We start from the raw sequence: 18815 nt of genomic DNA, 5'->3' as shown, positions 1-18815 counted from the left end.
TTTTTTTAGGCTTAGCTTTGGATTGGTTTGGGACTAGTTCTGACAAGGTTTAGACTGGGTTTAGTTTCAGTTGTGGGCTTAATCTGGATTGGGTTTGGACTGGGTTGAGATCTGGATTTGAATTTAATTTTGGATTGTTTTTAGACTGGATTTGGACATGGTTTTTAAATTCATTTTAGACTGAGTTTAGTCCTGTTTGTGGATTAAAACTTGACTGTGGGCTCAATTTCTTAGTTGTGACTTGGTTTTACACTGGTTCTGACAGGTTGTGAACTGGTAGACACTTGATTTTTGAATCAGTTTTGGATTGGACCAGGTTTGGACTTGTTCTTGGTCTGGGATTGGGTTGGGTTTGGAATGAATTCAGATTTGGTTTTAGACTTCACTTTGGAATGGTTTTGAACTGATTCTGACTAGTTCTGATTATGGGTTGGTTTTAGATTCTGTTTGGACTTAGTTTTAGACTGGGTTTAAACCTGTTGTTGAACTTTGTTTCTGCTGGGCCTGGAGTTAGTTTTGGATTAAGTTTTGACTAGTTTTGATTCTTGTTTTTAAATGTTACTTTTTAGTCAGTTATAGTTTTGTCATCAAAAACTATTTTTCATCTTAGTTTTCTTCTTCAGAAAATTCATCAGAATTGAGAAGATTTTTTTTTTTTTTTTTTTTTTTTTTATACAAAAGCATCTGTTCCTGAGTCATGGTGCTGAAAAAACAGAAAAATGTTTTACAAAATGTTACGATTCTGAGTTTTGATTTAACATTCAAATCTTTGTGCTCTTCATCTGCAGATTGTAAAAAGGAAGAATTAACTCTTGATTTCTGTTCCTGAGCTGATTATCTACTAAATATGTTCAGCATTCTGATGAAGAAACATCTGGAATTTCTGTAAGTCTCTGAAAATAAACAAAACTATGAAGAGATTCTTTGGACTTCTTAAACATCTAAAACATGCTGCTGAAATCCAGTAGTAATGAAGAAAGAAATGCAGTGTTAAATAATAGTACATTTAGTTTGTTTTTAGATTCCATGTCTAGTAGAGATTTTACTATCGAGTTTCTTTTACTAATTCAAGCCTCAGTCACAAAGAAAGAAGTTGACCTTTGATGTTTCAGATATAAAATGTCACATTTTATCTTCTTACAGAGCTCCACACTAACATTTTCACTATTATTCTTTGTCATGGTGCCCCATTGCTTATTTTCCTGTACTGATATTGTTTTAAGTCACAGACATGATACAGGTCACAGAGGCAGGTTTCACATAAGCAAGAGCGCTATTCTTGGTTTGATTTAGCACATTAGCACTAGCTGGAGGTCATGTAGCATTACAAAAGTCTTTATCATGGTCCCCATCGCTAGCTAAACCCCCACAATGCTCTCTGCTTGCCAACATGAACTGCAGTCTGAGTGATGCCTCCGCTGGTCTCTATGGTATTAAGCAATAAGTGGCTCCACCTGGTTGAAAAAACAGGTACTACAGCTCATCTACCATATATTTACTGACATTTAGAGATTGCAGGTTTTCTACATCTTTTGGAGGTTGTGGAGCTACCCAAGCCTTAAATAAAAACCAAGATGGCTCATAGGCGACACATGGATTTGTTGGGTTTTCATGCGTATTTTTGTAGGATCAAAAGTTTCACTCTGAATTATTGAGTTAAGCTCTATAATTAATATTCTTCTAGGACCTTAGCCTTAATTTTTATACTAGTTAGGTTAACTTCTGTAATTAACAATAACGTAAGGTCTAAGCTATATTTTTGCATTAGTGGACTTAATCTCTTACTCCTCCTAATGCAGGAAGTTGAAGAATGAAGGTTTATTTTAGTATGTACAGTGCATTTTAAATAGTTGACAGTGATGTTGACACACATTAATTATTAGATTTTAATCACATCTGCTTAGCCTCATTTTACTATTAAAATAAAAGTATATACAGTAAAAACAGTGAAAATCTGGCAGCAAATGTACCCGAAAATATATTTTAAAAACACTGTAGAATTTGTGAAAACAGCTCATTTAAATGCAGTTTAATTTTGTAGTCATACAAGAACAAATTACCGTTTGTAAAAATACAGATTTTGTTGTTTTGCTCTGATGTGAACATTATTTACATTTTAGGCCTGATTTGTTTTGTTTTTGCAATGAACATGTAAATTAAAACTTTTTTCCCGTGATTTTAATGCTGTAGTTATCATCTGTAATTGAACAAGAAAAAAAAATCTGTAAATAACAATTAAAAAATGGATAATATATACATTTTCTGTAAATTAATGACAAAATATCTGTAGCATCATGTTGTTTTTTATTGTTTTGCTCATTTAAATACAGTTAAATATATTTGCCAGGACATATCAGGGAATATCTGTGATATAATAGTAAATTGTTCAGAAACTTTGATTAAAAACTCTTGAGATAATTGGTATCTGAAATATATGTCAGATTCTGTGGTTTGTACTATAATCCTGTGATGCTGCATCAAATTAAAATGTGCCTTTATTTTCCAAAAAGACAATAAAATTTCTCTGACATGTCTTTGTAGTTTTTTTTTTTTTTTTTTTTTTTTAAATTAAACCAGCCTTTCAGTACTTTTTCACTCTTCTTTAGTGGACATTTCCAACTGATTCTAGATGAACTTGGGACATTTTGGACCAATTTTGAGTCATTTTTTGTAATTTGGCTGATCAGACAGAAGTCAGTTGCTGTGATGGGAGGATGGTGAAAGACGTTTTGGAGCAGCTGCATTCATCACCATCACACCACCACGTTTCACTGCTGGTATCATGTTCTTCTTGTGGAATGCACCAGTTTTGCTTCATTAGTTCTGTGCACTACTTGTATTAGTTTCTGTTACTTGTGGAAGCTGTTGCTACTGTATTTATGTTTGGCTATAGAGAATAGTTGTTTTGTTTGTGTTAGCTAGATTTAGATACTGTTAGCTTTCCTTTGGTTTTATTTTGTTCTTTAATTTGGCTACATCCACCAGTCTTGTGTTTCTATGTTTGACCACTTTTATGTTCAATTTGCCACTGAGCAATAAATTCCTTTGCCTGAACCAATAGCATTCTAGTTATTCATTACTTCCAGCTGACCTTTCTACACAGTAAGCTCAAATGTAACTGAAGAGTTGAGAGTTTCTTGTCATTGTCTTGATATTTTCATAAGATCTTCAGTGTTATTACCTGAAGACGGAAGTATGTTTGAAAACACAAAGTCAACTTCAAATAGTGCAGTAACTCTGAAAACTTAATGTCAAGTTCTGTTGCTTTGTTTAGTTTGTTTTGCTGATCCAGCAGCTGCTTAGTGGATCTTCATTCCTGATCAGTGCTGCTGGAATCATCTCATCACTGCTGTAAGTTTGATCTGTACGTTGATTCTAAATGCAAAATTGTTTAATTTATCACCATTTATTTTTAATGTATTTTTAATAGTATATGTTTGTATGTATGTATGTATATGTATATATATATGTGTGTGTGTACACACACACACACACATATATATATGTATATGTGTATATATATATGTGTGTTCAACTGGGATTGGGCTGGGTTTAAACTGGGTTTTTACCTGGTTGTGTAAATAGATTTGGACTGATTAAGACAAGATTTTAGACTGAGTTTAGATGTGTTTTTAGACTTTGTTTGGACTGGGTGTGGTACAACTTGGTTGTGGACCAAGTTTTGTATTGGTTTTGGCCTGGTTCTGACTGGTGTTGTATTGGGATTGAGTTGGGTTTGGACTGGGGTTGGGCTTGCTTGCAGACTTAGTTTGGGCTGGGTTTGAACCTGATTGTAGAATTGGTTTTGGATTGGTGAATACAAGGATTTAGACTGGGTTTAGACCTATTTTTGGACTTTGTTTGGACTTGGTTGTGGACCAAGTTTTGCTACAACTTGGTTTTGGCATTATTAGTTTGGGGTTGGTTTTAGACTGGACAAGACTCAGTTGTGAACTGATTCTGACTGTTTTTTGGCTGGGATTGGGTTGGGCTTGGACTGGGTTTAGAGCTGTTTTTGAATGAGTTGTGGAGTGTTGACTACTTTTATATTCTTGTTTTCATATATCACTGTATTCAGCTGTGCAGAGCTACAGGCTGCTTCCATTTTGTCTAAATGTTAAATTCAACAACACATGAGGCTGATTTTGTTCTCATAAAGTTTAATATTCTTGAGCGGTGATGGTGATAAAAACTAAACCCAAACACCAAACTTTTGCTTTCAGATGTGTGAGGTAATCTGTTGGAAATCCCAGTGATCACCACGGTGCTTTCTGTAGTTTCTCTTTCACCAGCATTCAGTGATTTGTTCTGCAGAATGTCGCCCTTGACCCCTGTTTCTCCTAAACAGAGAATGACTCAGCCGTCTGAGTCTCCAGAGTGTCTCTGAGTTTGCCTCCTGATTCTTCTTTCGATATCACAGAATACCCTAACAGAGAAAACTGAACGCTGAGCTTCACACTGTTTTCTCCTCAGACTCATCTGTGACTCTGCAAACCCGGGAAGATTCAATCACACTGTTATAGTTTGTTTGTTTCACAGCTGCTTCAGGATATTTCAGTGTAATTCAAGTTTCATCATTGATTCTGAAAACATACAGTTATTTTCAGCATCAGTAACACAAACAAATCTTTAATATGAAGTGATAAATGTCTGCAGAGACTCTGTGAGGGCATAAATAACAATATTCAGGCTGAATTAGAGGTTTCATAAAATGTTTTCAGGTTGTTATTGAGGCTTCAGATGACAGAAAAACACACCAAGAAGTTTGAAAGGTGTTTACATTTTTAAAAACCTGATTGGGTTTAGACCTGATTTTTTAGGCTTAGCTTTGGATTGGTTTTGGACTAGTTCTGACAAGGTTTGGACTGGGTTTAGTTTCAGTTGTGGGCTTAATCTGGATTGGGCTTGAACTGGGTTTTGCCTTTATTTGCCTTTAGGCAATATTATTAGGAAGCACTGTATTAATTTCCATTGTTATGCTGACGACACTCAGTTGTATTTATCTATGAAGCCAGATGAAACTAATCAGCTAGCTAGACTGCAAGATTGTCTTAAGGACATAAAGACCTGGATGACCTATAATTTCTTACTACTAAATTCAGACAAGACTGAAGTCATTGTGTTTGGCCCCAAACATCTTAGAAAATTGCTTTCAAAGCATATAGTTACTCTGGATGGCATTACATTGGCCTCCAGTACTACTGTGAGGAACCTCGGTGTTATTTTTGACCAGGACATGTCCTTTAACTCACACATAAAACAAATCTGTAGGACTTCCTTTTTCTCCTGAAAAATATTGTGAAAATCAGGAACATCCTGCCTCAGAATGATGCAGAAAAACTAGTCCATGCATTTGTTACTTCTAGGCTTGACTACTGTAATTCCTTATTATCAGGTTGTCCCAATAGCTCTCTGAAACATCTACAGCTGATCCAAAATGCTGCAGCCAGAGTACTGACGGGAGTTAGCAAGAGAGATCATATTTCTCCTATATTGGATTCTCTTCATTGGCTTCCTGTTAAATCTAGAATAGAATTCAAAATCCTTCTTCTGACATATAAAGCTCTTAACAACCAATCTCCATCATATCTTAAAGACCTGATAGTACCATATTACCCTAGCAGAACTCTTCGCTCTCAGACTGCAGGCTTACTTGTTGTTCCTAGAATCTCTAAAAGTAGAATGGGAGGCAGAGCCTTCAGTTATCAGGCACCTCTCCTGTGGAACCAGCTCCCAGTTTGGGTTCGGGAGGCGGACACCCTCTCTATTTTTAAGACCAGGCTTAAAACCTTCCTTTTTGACAAAGCTTATAGTTAGGGCTGACTGGGGGACCATGATGGGGTGAGCTGGTGTTTTCATTTGCACAACTGACTTCTTCTTTCGACGTCCCCGTGATCACCACGGTGCTTTCTGTAGTTTCTCTTCCACCAGCATTCAATGATAAACAGGATACAGCGTCTGGATAAAAACTGACCGCTGAGCTTCAGACTCTGTTTTCTCCTCAGACTCATCTGTGACGCTGCAGAACAGGTAAGATTCAATCACACTGTTCTAGTTTGTTTGTTTCACAGCTGCTTCAGGATATTTCAGTGAATTTCAAGTTTGATCATTGATGCTGAAAATGTAAAGTTACTGTATTTTCAGCATCAGTAACACAAACAAATCTTTAATATAAAGTGATAAACATCTGCAGAGACTCTGTGAGGACATAAATAACAATATTCAGGCTGAATCAGAGGTTTCATAAAATGTTTTCAGGTTGTTATTGAGGCTTCAAGTGACAGAAAAACACACCAAGGAGTTTGAAAGGTGTTTAAACTTTGAAAATTTCACTGGATTTAGACCTGTTTTTTTAGGCTTAGCTTTGGATTGGTTTGGGACTAGTTCTGACAAGGTTTAGACTGGGTTTAGTTTCAGTTGGGCTTAATCTGGATTGGGCTTGGACTGGGTTGAGATCTGGATTTGAATTTAATTTTGGATTGTTTTTAGACTGGACTTGGACATGGTTTTGAAATTCATTTTAGACTGAATTTAGTCCTGTTTGTGGACTGTGTTTAGACTTGGTTTTGAATTTAGCTTTGGACTTGGTTAAAACTTGGCTGTGGACTTAATTTTTTTTTTATAGAGATGCACAAACATATTAACCCTTTGATGCGCAACATGAGTCAACAATGAGCCAAATCCAATGGAAAATAGGTATTTCCTGACCCATACTGCACATTAAAGGGTTAACAGAGGAGCTGATCAGGCGTCACACTGAGGTTTATTGTTGTGATGGGAGTTCTAGAGGGAGCAAATAAATGAACTTTGTTATAGACAATCTGTCAGAAGATCATTTTTCAGCAGCATAATCACAGATATGGATTATTTCTGTTGCTGTTTTTAAATAATGATCCTGATACTTGATGAGTTTAGAATTTACAGAAATAATCAGTTTTCTGTCTCTAAATGACCTCAGACCTATTTTCTCATTTCTTTCCTGCAGATTTAATAGATTAGCAAACATTTTTTAAACCCTGTTTCCAGTTGTCAGACATTGTGTGACTGATCTGTGTTCTGTTGTTTGCAGGCATCATGGGAAATACACACCGCCAGTGTGCAGTTCAAATTCACAATGACAGCAAAAACTACATACTTTGTAGCCCCATGTGAGTGTAAACCTGAGATCTGTTCATGTTCACAGTGAATATAATCTTTGTGTAATACAGAATCAAAGTAATTATTTTTTACTGTTTAAGTGGTTGGATGGCTTTTATTCTGAAGATTTAACAATCACACTTTTGATTATTTTATATATATAACAATATAAAGTGATATAGTACAGTGTAATAGAATGTACAGTTTACTTGATCCCATTTGATGCCTGCAGTTTCCCTCTGATTGCAGTCTGACATATCAAACCTACATTGTTCGTTTTCCTTGACAGAACTACCGTTACATCCAGTAATATTTAGTCTGATGATGTCTGAGTGGAAAAGGTTCCTAAAGTTCATCCATTATCTACAATAGATTTAAAAAGTCTGCACACCCCTGTTAAAATGCCAGGTTTTTGTCATGTCGATAAATGAGACCAAGATGAATCATTTCAGAGCCTTTTCCACCTTTAATGTCACCTATAACCTGTACAACTCAATTAGAAAACAAACTGAAAAAAGTAAAATAATATGTTTGCATATATATGTACACCCTTAAACTAATACTTTTCCCAAATTTGTTTTCTAATTGAGCTGTACAGGTTATCGGTCACATTAAAGGTGGAAAAAGTTCTGAAATTATTTATCTTGGTCTCATTTTTTTTTACATCACAAAAACCTGGCATTTTAACAAGGGTTTGTAGACTTTTTATATCCACTGTATACATGCTTTATCCTCTGTAGGGTATCAGGGGGCTGGAGTCTTAGGGTGAAGACAAGGGACATCCTGGACAGGTCATCAGTCCATCACAGGGCTACAAAGAGAGACAAACAATCACACTCACATTCATACCAGCGGACAATTTAGAATCACCAATTAACCTCAGCATGTTTTTGGACTATGGGAGGAAGCTAGAGAACCTGGAGGGAACCCAGCAGGGAGAACATACAAACCCCATGCAGAAAGATCCCAGAACCAGATTTAAACCAGGACCTTCTAGCTGTGAGGTGACGGTGGACCCACTGGGCCACGATGCTGCCTGGTTCCAAAAGTGAATCTGTTTATTCAGAGGTGTCTCATGTTTCTCTGACAGGGTGTTCCTTGACAGTGGACGCTGTCTAAATACTTTACCATCAACAATTGGACCATCTCTGCACGGCTCTGCTTTGTTCATAAAGACTCATGACACAGCCTGTGGATCTGTGGGTGTCTTCACCTACGACCTCTACAATGAATCTACAAAGAGACACGAAAAGAAGATGGCTGTCATGTTCTCCAATCCTTATGACTTCAACATCAACTCTAACCTTTACGCAGTGGGACTCTTTGACAAGAAACAACTCTGTGATCACAGTCTGTTTTCTAAAATGTATTACGACACAGGGACAGAGTTTGTAAGACGTGGTGCTGGTTATAGTCTGACTTACAAAAGAGATGGTCTGATCATCTCAGCCAACATGACTGACACTTACGAGCCTGATCTGGATGTTAGCATCAGCAGCATAGACGGCTAACGGAAGGAAACGTGCTTCATCTTTTCCTTTCTCAGAAGCTGCTGGTGATGATACAGGATGTTTTAGAGTTTTAAACATTTAACCAAAGTATGATTCACATCTTTCATTAAAGTGTGCAGTTTGCTGTGTTTTAATTAACAGACATTGACTTTATCCTGTCTTTTGTTCTGGGTTTGGTCTGAACCTCCCCAGAAAGATGTCTTTCTCTCCACTGCTACATGCTCCTGATAAACTTGTCTTCTAATAGAATATCAACCAGATCAATAATCAATGTTTGTAATAAATAATTAGTTAACACTAATGAATACTTAACTGAAAGTAATAAATATAATAGTGTTTTTTTTTTTTACCTGTTAAGAACTTTATAAAGTTGCTTTTAGAAAGTGCTGCACAAATACAGTTAATTATAAGGAACCAGTCGAAATGTTCTATTAATTCTGAGTAATTGTTCTGAATATGTGATATGTATTGGGAGTAATCCTGTTTCAAACTGACTTCTTAAAGAAAGTGTTTTCCTCAGTTAAAAGTGATCTCCTACTAATAGTTAACAGCTCACTGACATCAGGCACTTTTCCCGAGTCACTGAAGGTAGCTGCCATTAAGCCCCTCCTAAAAAGGAGGACTCTGGACGCCTCCGTGATGAACAACTACAGACCTGTCTCTATCAACCTATCTTTTATATCCAAGATTATTTAACAAGTTGTATTTAACCAGCTTAACAACTTTTATAGATTTCCGTCAGGCTTCAGACCACATCACAGCACTGAGACAGCACTGGTCAAATTGTTAAATGACATTAAGCTGAATACTGATTCTGGTTAAGTATCACTCCTGATTCTGCTGGATTTGAGTGCTGCCTTTGATACTGCAGATTGTCTGTTTTGTTTCACTGAGGTTTGAATACAGAACACAGACAGTAACCCAAGGACTTCAGACTTTAATCTCAGCTTCATACTTTCACTTTCTGTTGCTTTATTTAGTTTGTTGTGCAGATCCAGCAGCTGCTCATTGAGTCTATAAATACGAATTGCTCCATTTTAATTTCTCATCATTTATTTGTAATGTGTTTTTAATAGTATATATAAACACACACACACACGCACACACACAAACACACACACACACACATATACATACATATAAATATCTATCTATCTATCTATCTATCTATCTATCTATCTATACATATATATATATATATATATATAGACACAGACACGCACACACACACTACCATTCGAAAGTTTGGGGTCACTTTGAACTGGCCTCATCTTTGAAAGTAAAGCATTTCTTTTTTCGATGAGGATAACATTAAATTGATCAGAACCACACTCTAGACATTGTTAATGTGGTACATGACTATTCTAGCTGGAAACAGCTGATATTTAATGGAACTCATTCACTGGTTTTTATTTCATTATTTTATACATTGTAGATGAATACTGAAGACATCAAAACTATAAAAGAAAACATATGGAATTATGTTGTAAACAAAATGGTGTTAATCTTCAGTATTAATCTACAATGAAGAAAATAAAAAAAAATTGAATATGTATATATATATATATATATATATATATATATATATATATATATATATATATATATATATATATAAATAAACTGAACGTTGATAAAGACAATCATTCAGAAGATCGTTTTTCAGCAGCAGAATCACCGATATGGATCATTTCTGTAGCTGTTTTTTAATAACAATCCTTGATGAGTTTAGAATTTACAGTCAGACCTATTTTCTCATTTCTTTTCTACAGATTTAATAGATTAGCAAACATTTCTTAAACCATGTTTCCAGTTTGTCAGCAGACATTACTGCAGATAAACTGCAAATTCTCTTTTTATTTCACTGTTTGAATACAGAGCACAGATAGTAACCCGAAGACTTTAGACTTTAATCTCAGCTTCATACTTTCACTTTCTGTTGCTTTATTTAGTTTGTTGTGCAGATCCATCAGCTGCTCAGTGAGTCTATAAATACGAGCTGCTCTGGTCACTCAGTGGATTCTTCATCCTGATCAGTGCTGCTGCTGGATTCATCTCATCACTGCTGTAAGTTTGATCTGTTTCCCTGATTCTAACTGCAAAAAGTAATTTTAAAAAACATTGTGTTTTAATTTATCATCATTTATTTTTAATGTGTTTTTAATAATGTATATAAACACACACACACACACACACACACACACACACACACACACACACACACACACACACACACACACACACACACACACACACACACACACACACACACACACACACATATATATAGGGTAAGTTCTTTGAATTTGTTGTGTTTCCATGGATGACTTAATTTCAACACTTCTCTGCTTATGTTTCAACTTACAGAGTTTCAGACATCAGATCAGAGAAGCTGATTTCAGTTGTGTAACTGATCTGTGTTCTGTTGTTTGCAGGCATCATGGGAAATACACACCGCCAGTGTGCAGTTCAAATTCACAATAAAAGCAACAACTACGTACTTTGTAGCCCCATGTGAGTGCAAACCTGAGATCTGTTCATGTTCACAATGAATATAATCTTTGTGTAATACAAAATCAAAGTAATTAGTTTTGACTGTTTAAGTGGTTGGATGGCTTTTATTCTGAAGGTTTTATATTATATTATATTATATTATATTATATTATATTATATTATATTATATTATATTATATTATATTATATTATATTATATTATATTATATTATATTATATTATATTATATTATAGGGCTGCACAGTGGTGTAGTGGTTAGCACTTTCGCCTTGCAGCGAGAAGATCCCTGGTTCGCGTCCCGGCTTTCCCGCGATCTTTCTGCATGGAGTTTGCATGTTCTCCCTGTGCATGCGTGGGTTTTTTCCAGGTACTCCGGCTTCCTCCCACAGTCCAAAAATATGCTGAGGTTAATTGATTATTCTAAATTGCCCGTAGGTGTGAATGTGAGAGTGATTGTTTGTCTTTATATGTAGCCCTGTGACAGACTGGCGACCTGTCTAAGGTGTCCCCTGCCTTCACCTGAGTCAGCTGGGATAGACTCCAGCCCCCCCCCCCATGACCCTAGTGAGGATTAAGCGGTGTATAGATGATGGATGGATGGATGGATGGACATTATATTATATTATCCATCCATGGATGGGGGATGGGGGCTATCAAAGCTGCCTTAGGGTGAAGACAGGGGACACCCTGGACATGTTTCCAGTCAATCACAGGGCTACATATAGAGACAAACAATCACACTCACATTCACACCTATGGACAATTTGAAGTTACCAGTTAACCTCAGCATGTTTTTGGACTGTGGGAGGAAGCTAGAGAATCCAGAGGGAACCCAGCAGGGAGAACATGCAAATCCCACACAGAAAGATCCCAGAACCACATTTAAACCAGGACCTTCTAGCTGTGAGGTGACGGTGGACCCACTGGGCCACGATGCTGCCTGGTTCCAAACGTGAATCTGTATATTCAGAGGTGTCTCATGTTTCTCTGACAGAGTGTACGTTTACAGTGGACGCTGTCGAGATGCTTTACCATCAACAGTTGGACCATCGGAAAGCGGCTCTGCTTTGTTCATAAAGACTCATGACACAGCCTGTGGATCTGTGGGTGTCTTCACCTACGACCTCTACAATGAATCTACAAAGAGAGTCGACAAGAAGATGGCTGTCATGTTCTCCAATCCTTACAACTTCGACTTCTACTCTAACCTTTACGCAGTGGGACTCTTTGACAGGAAACAACTCTGTGATCACAGTCTGTATGAAAAAATGTATTACAACATAGGGACAGAGTTTGTCAGAGGTGGTGCTGGTTCTAATCTGATTCACGAGAGAGATGGTCTGACCATCTCAGCCAACATGACAGACACTTGTGAGCCCGAGCTTAATGTCAGCATCAGCAGCAGAAATGGGTATCATCAGACGCTGATGATACAGGATGTTTCAGAGTTTTAAACATTTAACCAAAGTATGAGTCACATCTTTCTGTCTAGAATCAGACATGTAGTCATTAAAGTGTGCAGTTTGTTGTGTTTTAATTAACAGACATTGACTTTATCCTATTTTTTGTCCTGGGTTTGGTCTGAACCTCCCCAGAAAGATGTCTTTCTCTCCACTGCTACATGCTCCTGATAAACTTGTCTTCTAATAGAATATCAACCAGATCAATAATCACTGAAAATGAAACATGAACTGATTGTTTGCTGGATAATAAATATATGTATGACTGGAACCCTGCTGCCTCCATGCTTCATTTACTGTAGTGTTGTGGTCAGAATGTATAAAACTGAGACGCAAGTCACAACCAAGACCAGAGTGTACCAAGACTAAGGCAAAACTAGGGCCAGAACATACTGAGACAAGACCAGGACCAGAGAGTAGCAAGACTAAGACAGGACCAGGACCAGAGAGTACTGAGACTGTGACAAGACCTGGACCAAAGTTTACTAAGGTAGGACCAAAATCAGAGTGTACCAAAACTGAGACAAGACCGGGACTCTGAGAGCTTGAGACTGAGTTCAGAACAAGACCTGAGAGTATCAAAGGTAAGGCAAGATCAAGACTTTGAGAGTAAAGACTGGTACACTCTACATACTCTCTTATGATCAGGGGAGCTTTTAGGAACTCTGGGGATTTTCAGAGAATCCTGCTCACTTGGGAGGTTCCTGGAGGAACCTTTAAAATCTAGATTCTGAGAGGAAGCTATCCTGGAGGAACCCTTATTGGCTCAAAGGGGTTCCTCCAGGACGTTGTGAGTTAAAAGTCAGCCTCACTGACTCTTTACACCTGAAATTTACAATGTTTGATTTACTTATTTTTAACCCTGTATTCTTTAGTTTATTGTAACTGTGTAACAACACTAGCAATGACAACAACAAAAATGATCATAAATTGTTAATTAAATATAGCAAATGGTTTAGTTGTTGTAATAAATAATTAGTTAACACTAAAGGATACTTAACTGAAAGTAATAAATAGTTCTTCATTTATTTTTTGCTAATCACTTAAGCAATTATTTTTAGCTATATATTACTTCTAGCTATTACAGTTCATTACATTACAATTCTAGTCCTTACATTTTTTACGTTGAACTACTAGTTAGTTGTCCTAATCATTTAATTGTTCACTTTTAGCTATATAATGTTTTTAGTTGACTATTTAATCAATTACCTTTACCCAACTACTGTTGATCAGTTCATCACTTTTTGCAAGGCTTTGTTTTGCTAGTGTTAAAATAACCGTTCACGCCATGTTTTTAAAGTTACAGGCTCTTATTTTTGGCACCATTTCCACGGCACAGGAAGTGTTTATCTAAGAAGCGGTTTCTTGACATGACGAAGAAGCAGCCGGAAAGTCCGAAAATTCACGTAAAGATGGAAGGAAAACTCAGAAACACCCTCACAATTTAATCAATTGTTTCTTGTATCATTTCCAACGGATAAATCAGTAGCAGGATCACAATCATGTGATCGTCAGCAGGCAACTGGCATAGCTTGTTGTCATGTTGACTTGTTGTCATGGTTACAGTGACACTGTGCTGCTATCTCGCTATGGGAAATCTTTAACAAATCCGTGGATCCAATCTTCAAGCCGCATCACTGCCAAAATGCGATGGTCCTTGTGCCTTGTGCCATCCAAATCCATTTGTCTGTTTTTGAGTAATGTTGCTAGCAGAAGGAAGGAAGGATCCACGTACGCCGATATCGTCACATAACTCCACCGCGTTCCTTGGCAGGATAGTGATAAGAATGATGATAAGGAAACATGACAATGATGAGCCCCAAATGGTTCTTGACACTCTTCTACCACTAAGAGGTCAGCAGCAGATCAAGCTAACGATGTCTGAATAGGTTTTCTGAGGATTTGATAGACTGTAATGTGATGTTAGATAAATCTTAAAAAAGGGCAGCAAGAATGCTACAAAAAATATATTTAAAAAAACACTTGTGGAATACTGTAACGTTCAAAAACTGTAAAAAAAAATACAAAGAACAACAACAACAACAAAGGTGTAGTTGCTTTTTTCCTTAGAGAAATGTTGCATCTGTTGATATTTTGTCCCCAAATAATTGATTATTAAAAGTTGATACCTAAAGAGTTGACGACTAATTCAATAATTGTGCAGCTCTAGTTAAAGGCAACACAATATTGGAAAACTTGAATAACAAGACAAACCAAAAGCTCTTAGATTCTTTTTAGTCTCACATCAAGAATATCAATAGATTTATTGATTTTATAGAAGTTTGTCACTAATTGTCAGCCGGCTAGTCAAATGTGTTCTGCATGATTTTTACAATGACCTGATCCAGTAGTCGTCACGTTATATGTATTTATTCTTTGAAAACCCAGATTTGTGGAGGTCTCAGTACCATCATAGGTTTTGGGATTTATTTTGTTCGATTCCTCTTTGTGTGTTTTTTTTCTTCTTTACCTTCTTTGTTTCTTTGCAGTGATCAAATGTGTGCGTTGCTGGTGAAACTGGACCCAACTGATAAAATAATTTGGTAGATTGATAGCTAAAGGGGTGATTACTTTTTCACATAGAGCAAAATGAACTGGATTATTATTGGAATATTTTTCCTTCAGTAAATAAAATCATGATTTGAAAACTGCATTTTGTGTTATCTTGGGTTAAAATTAGTTTGATGATCTGAAACATTTCAGTGTGACAAATATGCAGAAATAGAAGATATCAAATCAGATCAGGCTGTAATGCTGGGTTCAGTTAGCAACATCAAGTTACCACTAGCAGATTGTTAGCGTAAATTCAGTTCTCTTAATGTCATTTCATCCAAAGTTGTGGAATCAGAGAAACAATGCATTAAGATGTGTTTTTATTTTCATTGTTTGAGGGCGCAGGGAGTAAACAAAATTTGAAGTTAATGCTGGGGTGTTATTGTAGAGTGGGTTGGAGGTGGTGAAATCAGGATATTTTAGGTGCAAACTAGTAAACTGTAGTTACCATTACACAACCTTGCTACTGATGAGAGTCTGACTGAGACTTTTACACAGTAAGCTCAAATGCAACTGAAGAGTTACAAAAAATGTCTGGCACTGATCAAAACACAGAAATAAAATCTGCAGCACATGAGCCACAAAGTCTTCTGTGAATTTAGCGGAAAAGCCAAAAATTTGAAATAAAAATTAATAGTTTGTTCACAAATTGCAAAAACATTTTTACAGTGCTGTGAAAATGCATTTGTCTTTTTCTTTGCATATTTCTCAACACTATAAAGCTAATATTTATATTTATTTAATATTATACAGAAAAAACAAAATACAAAATGCAGTTTTTAAATTATGATTTAACAAAGATTTATTGAAAACCTCTATCACCCCTGTGAAAAAGTAATTCCCCCCTGAACCTTTGTTTGTTACAGCTTGTGATCCATCTTTTACATCACCATGGAGTAATATTGGTCCACTCTTCTCTGCAGAACAATTTTAATTCGACCACATTGCATGGTTTTAGAACATGAGCGGCCTTTTAAGGTGTCACAGGATCTCAATTGGATTGAAGTCCAGACTTTGACTTAGCCACTCCAAAATGTTCATTTAGTTCTTTTTGAGCCACTCAGAGGTGGACTTGCTTGTGTTCTTTGGTTCCATTAGTGTTGAGCTGTAGCTCATGAACTAATGGTGGATATTCTTCTGGAGGATTTTCTAATAGAGGGCAGAATTCATGTCTCCACCAGTTAAGATGAAGTCAGGTCAGGTCCAAATGGACCTGCTACTGGTAACCTGTAACCCAGTACTACCTGCCCCAGGGCTGGTTTGTCGGCGATGAAACCAGGTCCCCCACCAGTTCTTGCAGGAGAAGTGGTGAGGACGGTGGCTAGACACCATGGTGGAACTAAAAATAAGATCTACCAAAGGGTGGCGGCTCAGGAGAGCCAATGGTGGCCATCTAAAAATCTGGAGTCAGAGTCCCTAAGGGAAAATGTTCAGCTCAGAAAGTATTTTATTTATTGATGTGAAATTTGAAAGATGTCTCTACAAATGTCCATATAAAGAAATGAGTATTTCAGCTGAAGGGCAGAACTCCGACACAGAGAATTACAGTTTCTCTCAGTCGCTTTGGTACATTTCTCAGATCAGAATTGAAATTCTCAAAACTACTTGTTCAATCTTCACATCATTGTGTCACTTGTGCACATCTACAATCAATTTCTCATTTCTTTGAACAAGTTGCAAATGCTTTGGTACATCCATGCAAATGATTGTGTACAATTCTCTGCTGTTTCCTACATTATCAGCTGCTTATGTCATGTTGATCAAAATATATTGTAATGGGTCTCTGTTGAAGAGTCTCACCCTCCACAACATTTAGGCATTAGTTCATCGCATAAGTCTTTACATGCAAAATGGTTGAACAAGTTGTCATAATATGTCAAGGATATTTCTATGCATTGCCATTAGACTTTTTTCTAAATCTGCCCTGAATTGGTAAATTGCTCCCATGTGAATCTTGACTTGACTTTTTCTACGAAGGGAAATATGTGAAGGTTTAGAGTTTTCTGAAATCACTCAAAGACACAAGAGAAGATATTTGTGACATGGATGAGAATTTGTGGTCCAACAGACAGGAACGTCAGGAGGTGTAGGAAGACTGTACTGTAATTCCTACAGCACTGCATGTACAGTTTTCCTTAAGGAGACTGTCCTATGTTCACATTTCTACTTTTGTCTTTTCTTTGAGCTATGCAGAGCTGTTTTCCTTTCTGTATCGCAATAACATGGTCTGTCAACTGATTACAAGAGTAAAAGCATAAATGTGAATCTTGTCCAGTCTCTTGCAATCAATCTCCCACATTCACTAAGGTGTAATTTACAATTTACAATCATTGTCATCAAAACTTCAGCCATAGTTTACATCAGAACATCCCTCCAGAGAACATTTATAACGACAACATGACTAAACAATTTGACTCTTATCTACACACAATGACACAAGGACTTATTCTGATGCCACTGACATGTTCACTGACACAGATATTTACTTGATAAACTAAGTATTTTGAGCAAGAGACTGGCTTTTGCAGGTAATTCATGGTGTTTTGCTATTTGTACAAATTATTTTGAGAAATGCACTTACTGTTTTGCAAATGTCGAGGATGATTCGAGAAACGTACCAAAGCGACTGAGAAAAACTGTAATATGTGATTTAGCCAGGTAGATGTACACTGCAGGATCCTGATGAAGGATTGTTGCTGAGTGAGATGTCAGTCAGTAGGTGGCAGCAGATACTCTGTAGGTGACACCAGGTGAGCTGAGAGATTCCTTTATTTCTGTTTTACAGCAGCTTAAACATGCACAATAATCCTCAATACAAAAGTACAGCTTTATTCATAACAGACTTTCCACATGCAAATAAAAAACAGCTTGTTGGGTTTTGTTTAAACAACAGGAAATATTTCAGATAAATTTACTGTGAAACTTTGGTATTGATGCTGATGTCTCATCAAAATTTCGACAAAAAAATAACCACAAGAGACTCAAAACATTAACAAAGAGAACAGAATGGTGCAAGAAACAACCAGAGATACAAAACAACTAAAGTGCAACAAAAAACAACCACAAAAATGTTTAAAATAACCCAACAAAAGGCACAAAACAGCAAAGTTAAGATGCAAAATGGCCAAAATTTGATTTAAAAAAACAAAAGTCATCACAAAGGGACACAAAATGACAAAATCGTGTTTATAATTATGAAAATATTGTAAACTACTACCTTGTGTCAACTTGTCAACAACAGGTTCTGCAGTTTCTGTCACATTCTAACCCATTGTGGGCTCAATTTTCACTGGAATGAATATTTTTTTTGACTCACTTTGGACAATTTTTTATCCAGTCTGCGACACATTTAAGTCATTTTGGATGATTTAGAGTATTTTCAGATATGTTTTTGTTATTTTTGGGCAAGTTTTGGGTCATTTTGAACAAGTTTTATCTGCGTTCGTCAGACTGTCAACAGGAGTCTGAGAGACAACATTCAAACCACTTGAACTGTGGTGTGATGGCATGTTTGTGGCTCTAATGTGTTACAGCTTTGATTAAAGTGATGCTTGCACATTATTGCATCACTAATTATGATCCAATAATATAATGTGAATTATTCAGAAACTGGGCAGCACAGTGGATTTGTGGTTAGCAC

The 18815-nt window shown here is 36.6% G+C and overlaps 2 protein-coding genes across 3 annotated transcripts; both read left to right on the top strand.

The window, feature by feature from the left end:
* The first annotated feature begins 3865 nt into the window (after positions 1–3865).
* LOC111582746 (DELTA-sagatoxin-Srs1a-like) lies at positions 3866–9959 on the top strand. 2 transcript variants are annotated; one of them, XR_008599837.1, is made up of 3 exons: positions 3866–6030; positions 7070–7148; positions 8228–9959. XR_008599837.1 is itself a non-coding variant. In XM_055005417.1 (2 exons), the coding sequence occupies exons 1-2, from the start codon at positions 7075–7077 to the stop codon at positions 8646–8648; spliced, it is 495 nt and encodes a 164-aa protein (XP_054861392.1). In that variant the 5' UTR covers positions 6473–7074; the 3' UTR covers positions 8649–9959. The 2 variants fall into 2 exon arrangements, 1 of the variants encoding a protein (XP_054861392.1); XM_055005417.1 differs by lacking the exon at positions 3866–6030 and having other exon boundaries at positions 6473–7148.
* Positions 9960–10604: 645 nt separating this feature from the next.
* Positions 10605–12893, top strand: LOC129347284 (DELTA-sagatoxin-Srs1a-like). The gene is made up of 3 exons (XM_055005396.1): positions 10605–10715; positions 11084–11162; positions 12157–12893. The coding sequence occupies exons 2-3, from the start codon at positions 11089–11091 to the stop codon at positions 12614–12616; spliced, it is 534 nt and encodes a 177-aa protein (XP_054861371.1). The 5' UTR covers positions 10605–10715; positions 11084–11088; the 3' UTR covers positions 12617–12893.
* The last annotated feature ends 5922 nt before the right edge of the window (positions 12894–18815 follow it).

Source organism: Amphiprion ocellaris, chromosome 19 (assembly GCF_022539595.1).
Source record: "Amphiprion ocellaris isolate individual 3 ecotype Okinawa chromosome 19, ASM2253959v1, whole genome shotgun sequence".
In the NCBI taxonomy this organism is placed as follows: Eukaryota; Metazoa; Chordata; class Actinopteri; family Pomacentridae; genus Amphiprion; species Amphiprion ocellaris.
This window is presented reverse-complemented; position numbering and strand designations above follow the sequence as displayed.

Excerpts from the sequence above, each read along its gene's own strand:
- LOC111582746 (XM_055005417.1), top strand. The coding sequence starts at position 7,075 with ATGGGAAATACACACCGCCAGTGTGCAGTTCAAATTCACAATGACAGC. Across the intron at positions 7,149-8,227 it reads TACATACTTTGTAGCCCCAT|GGTGTTCCTTGACAGTGGAC; the intron begins GTGAGTGTAAAC and ends TTTCTCTGACAG.
- LOC129347284 (XM_055005396.1), top strand. The coding sequence starts at position 11,089 with ATGGGAAATACACACCGCCAGTGTGCAGTTCAAATTCACAATAAAAGC. Across the intron at positions 11,163-12,156 it reads TACGTACTTTGTAGCCCCAT|AGTGTACGTTTACAGTGGAC; the intron begins GTGAGTGCAAAC and ends TTTCTCTGACAG.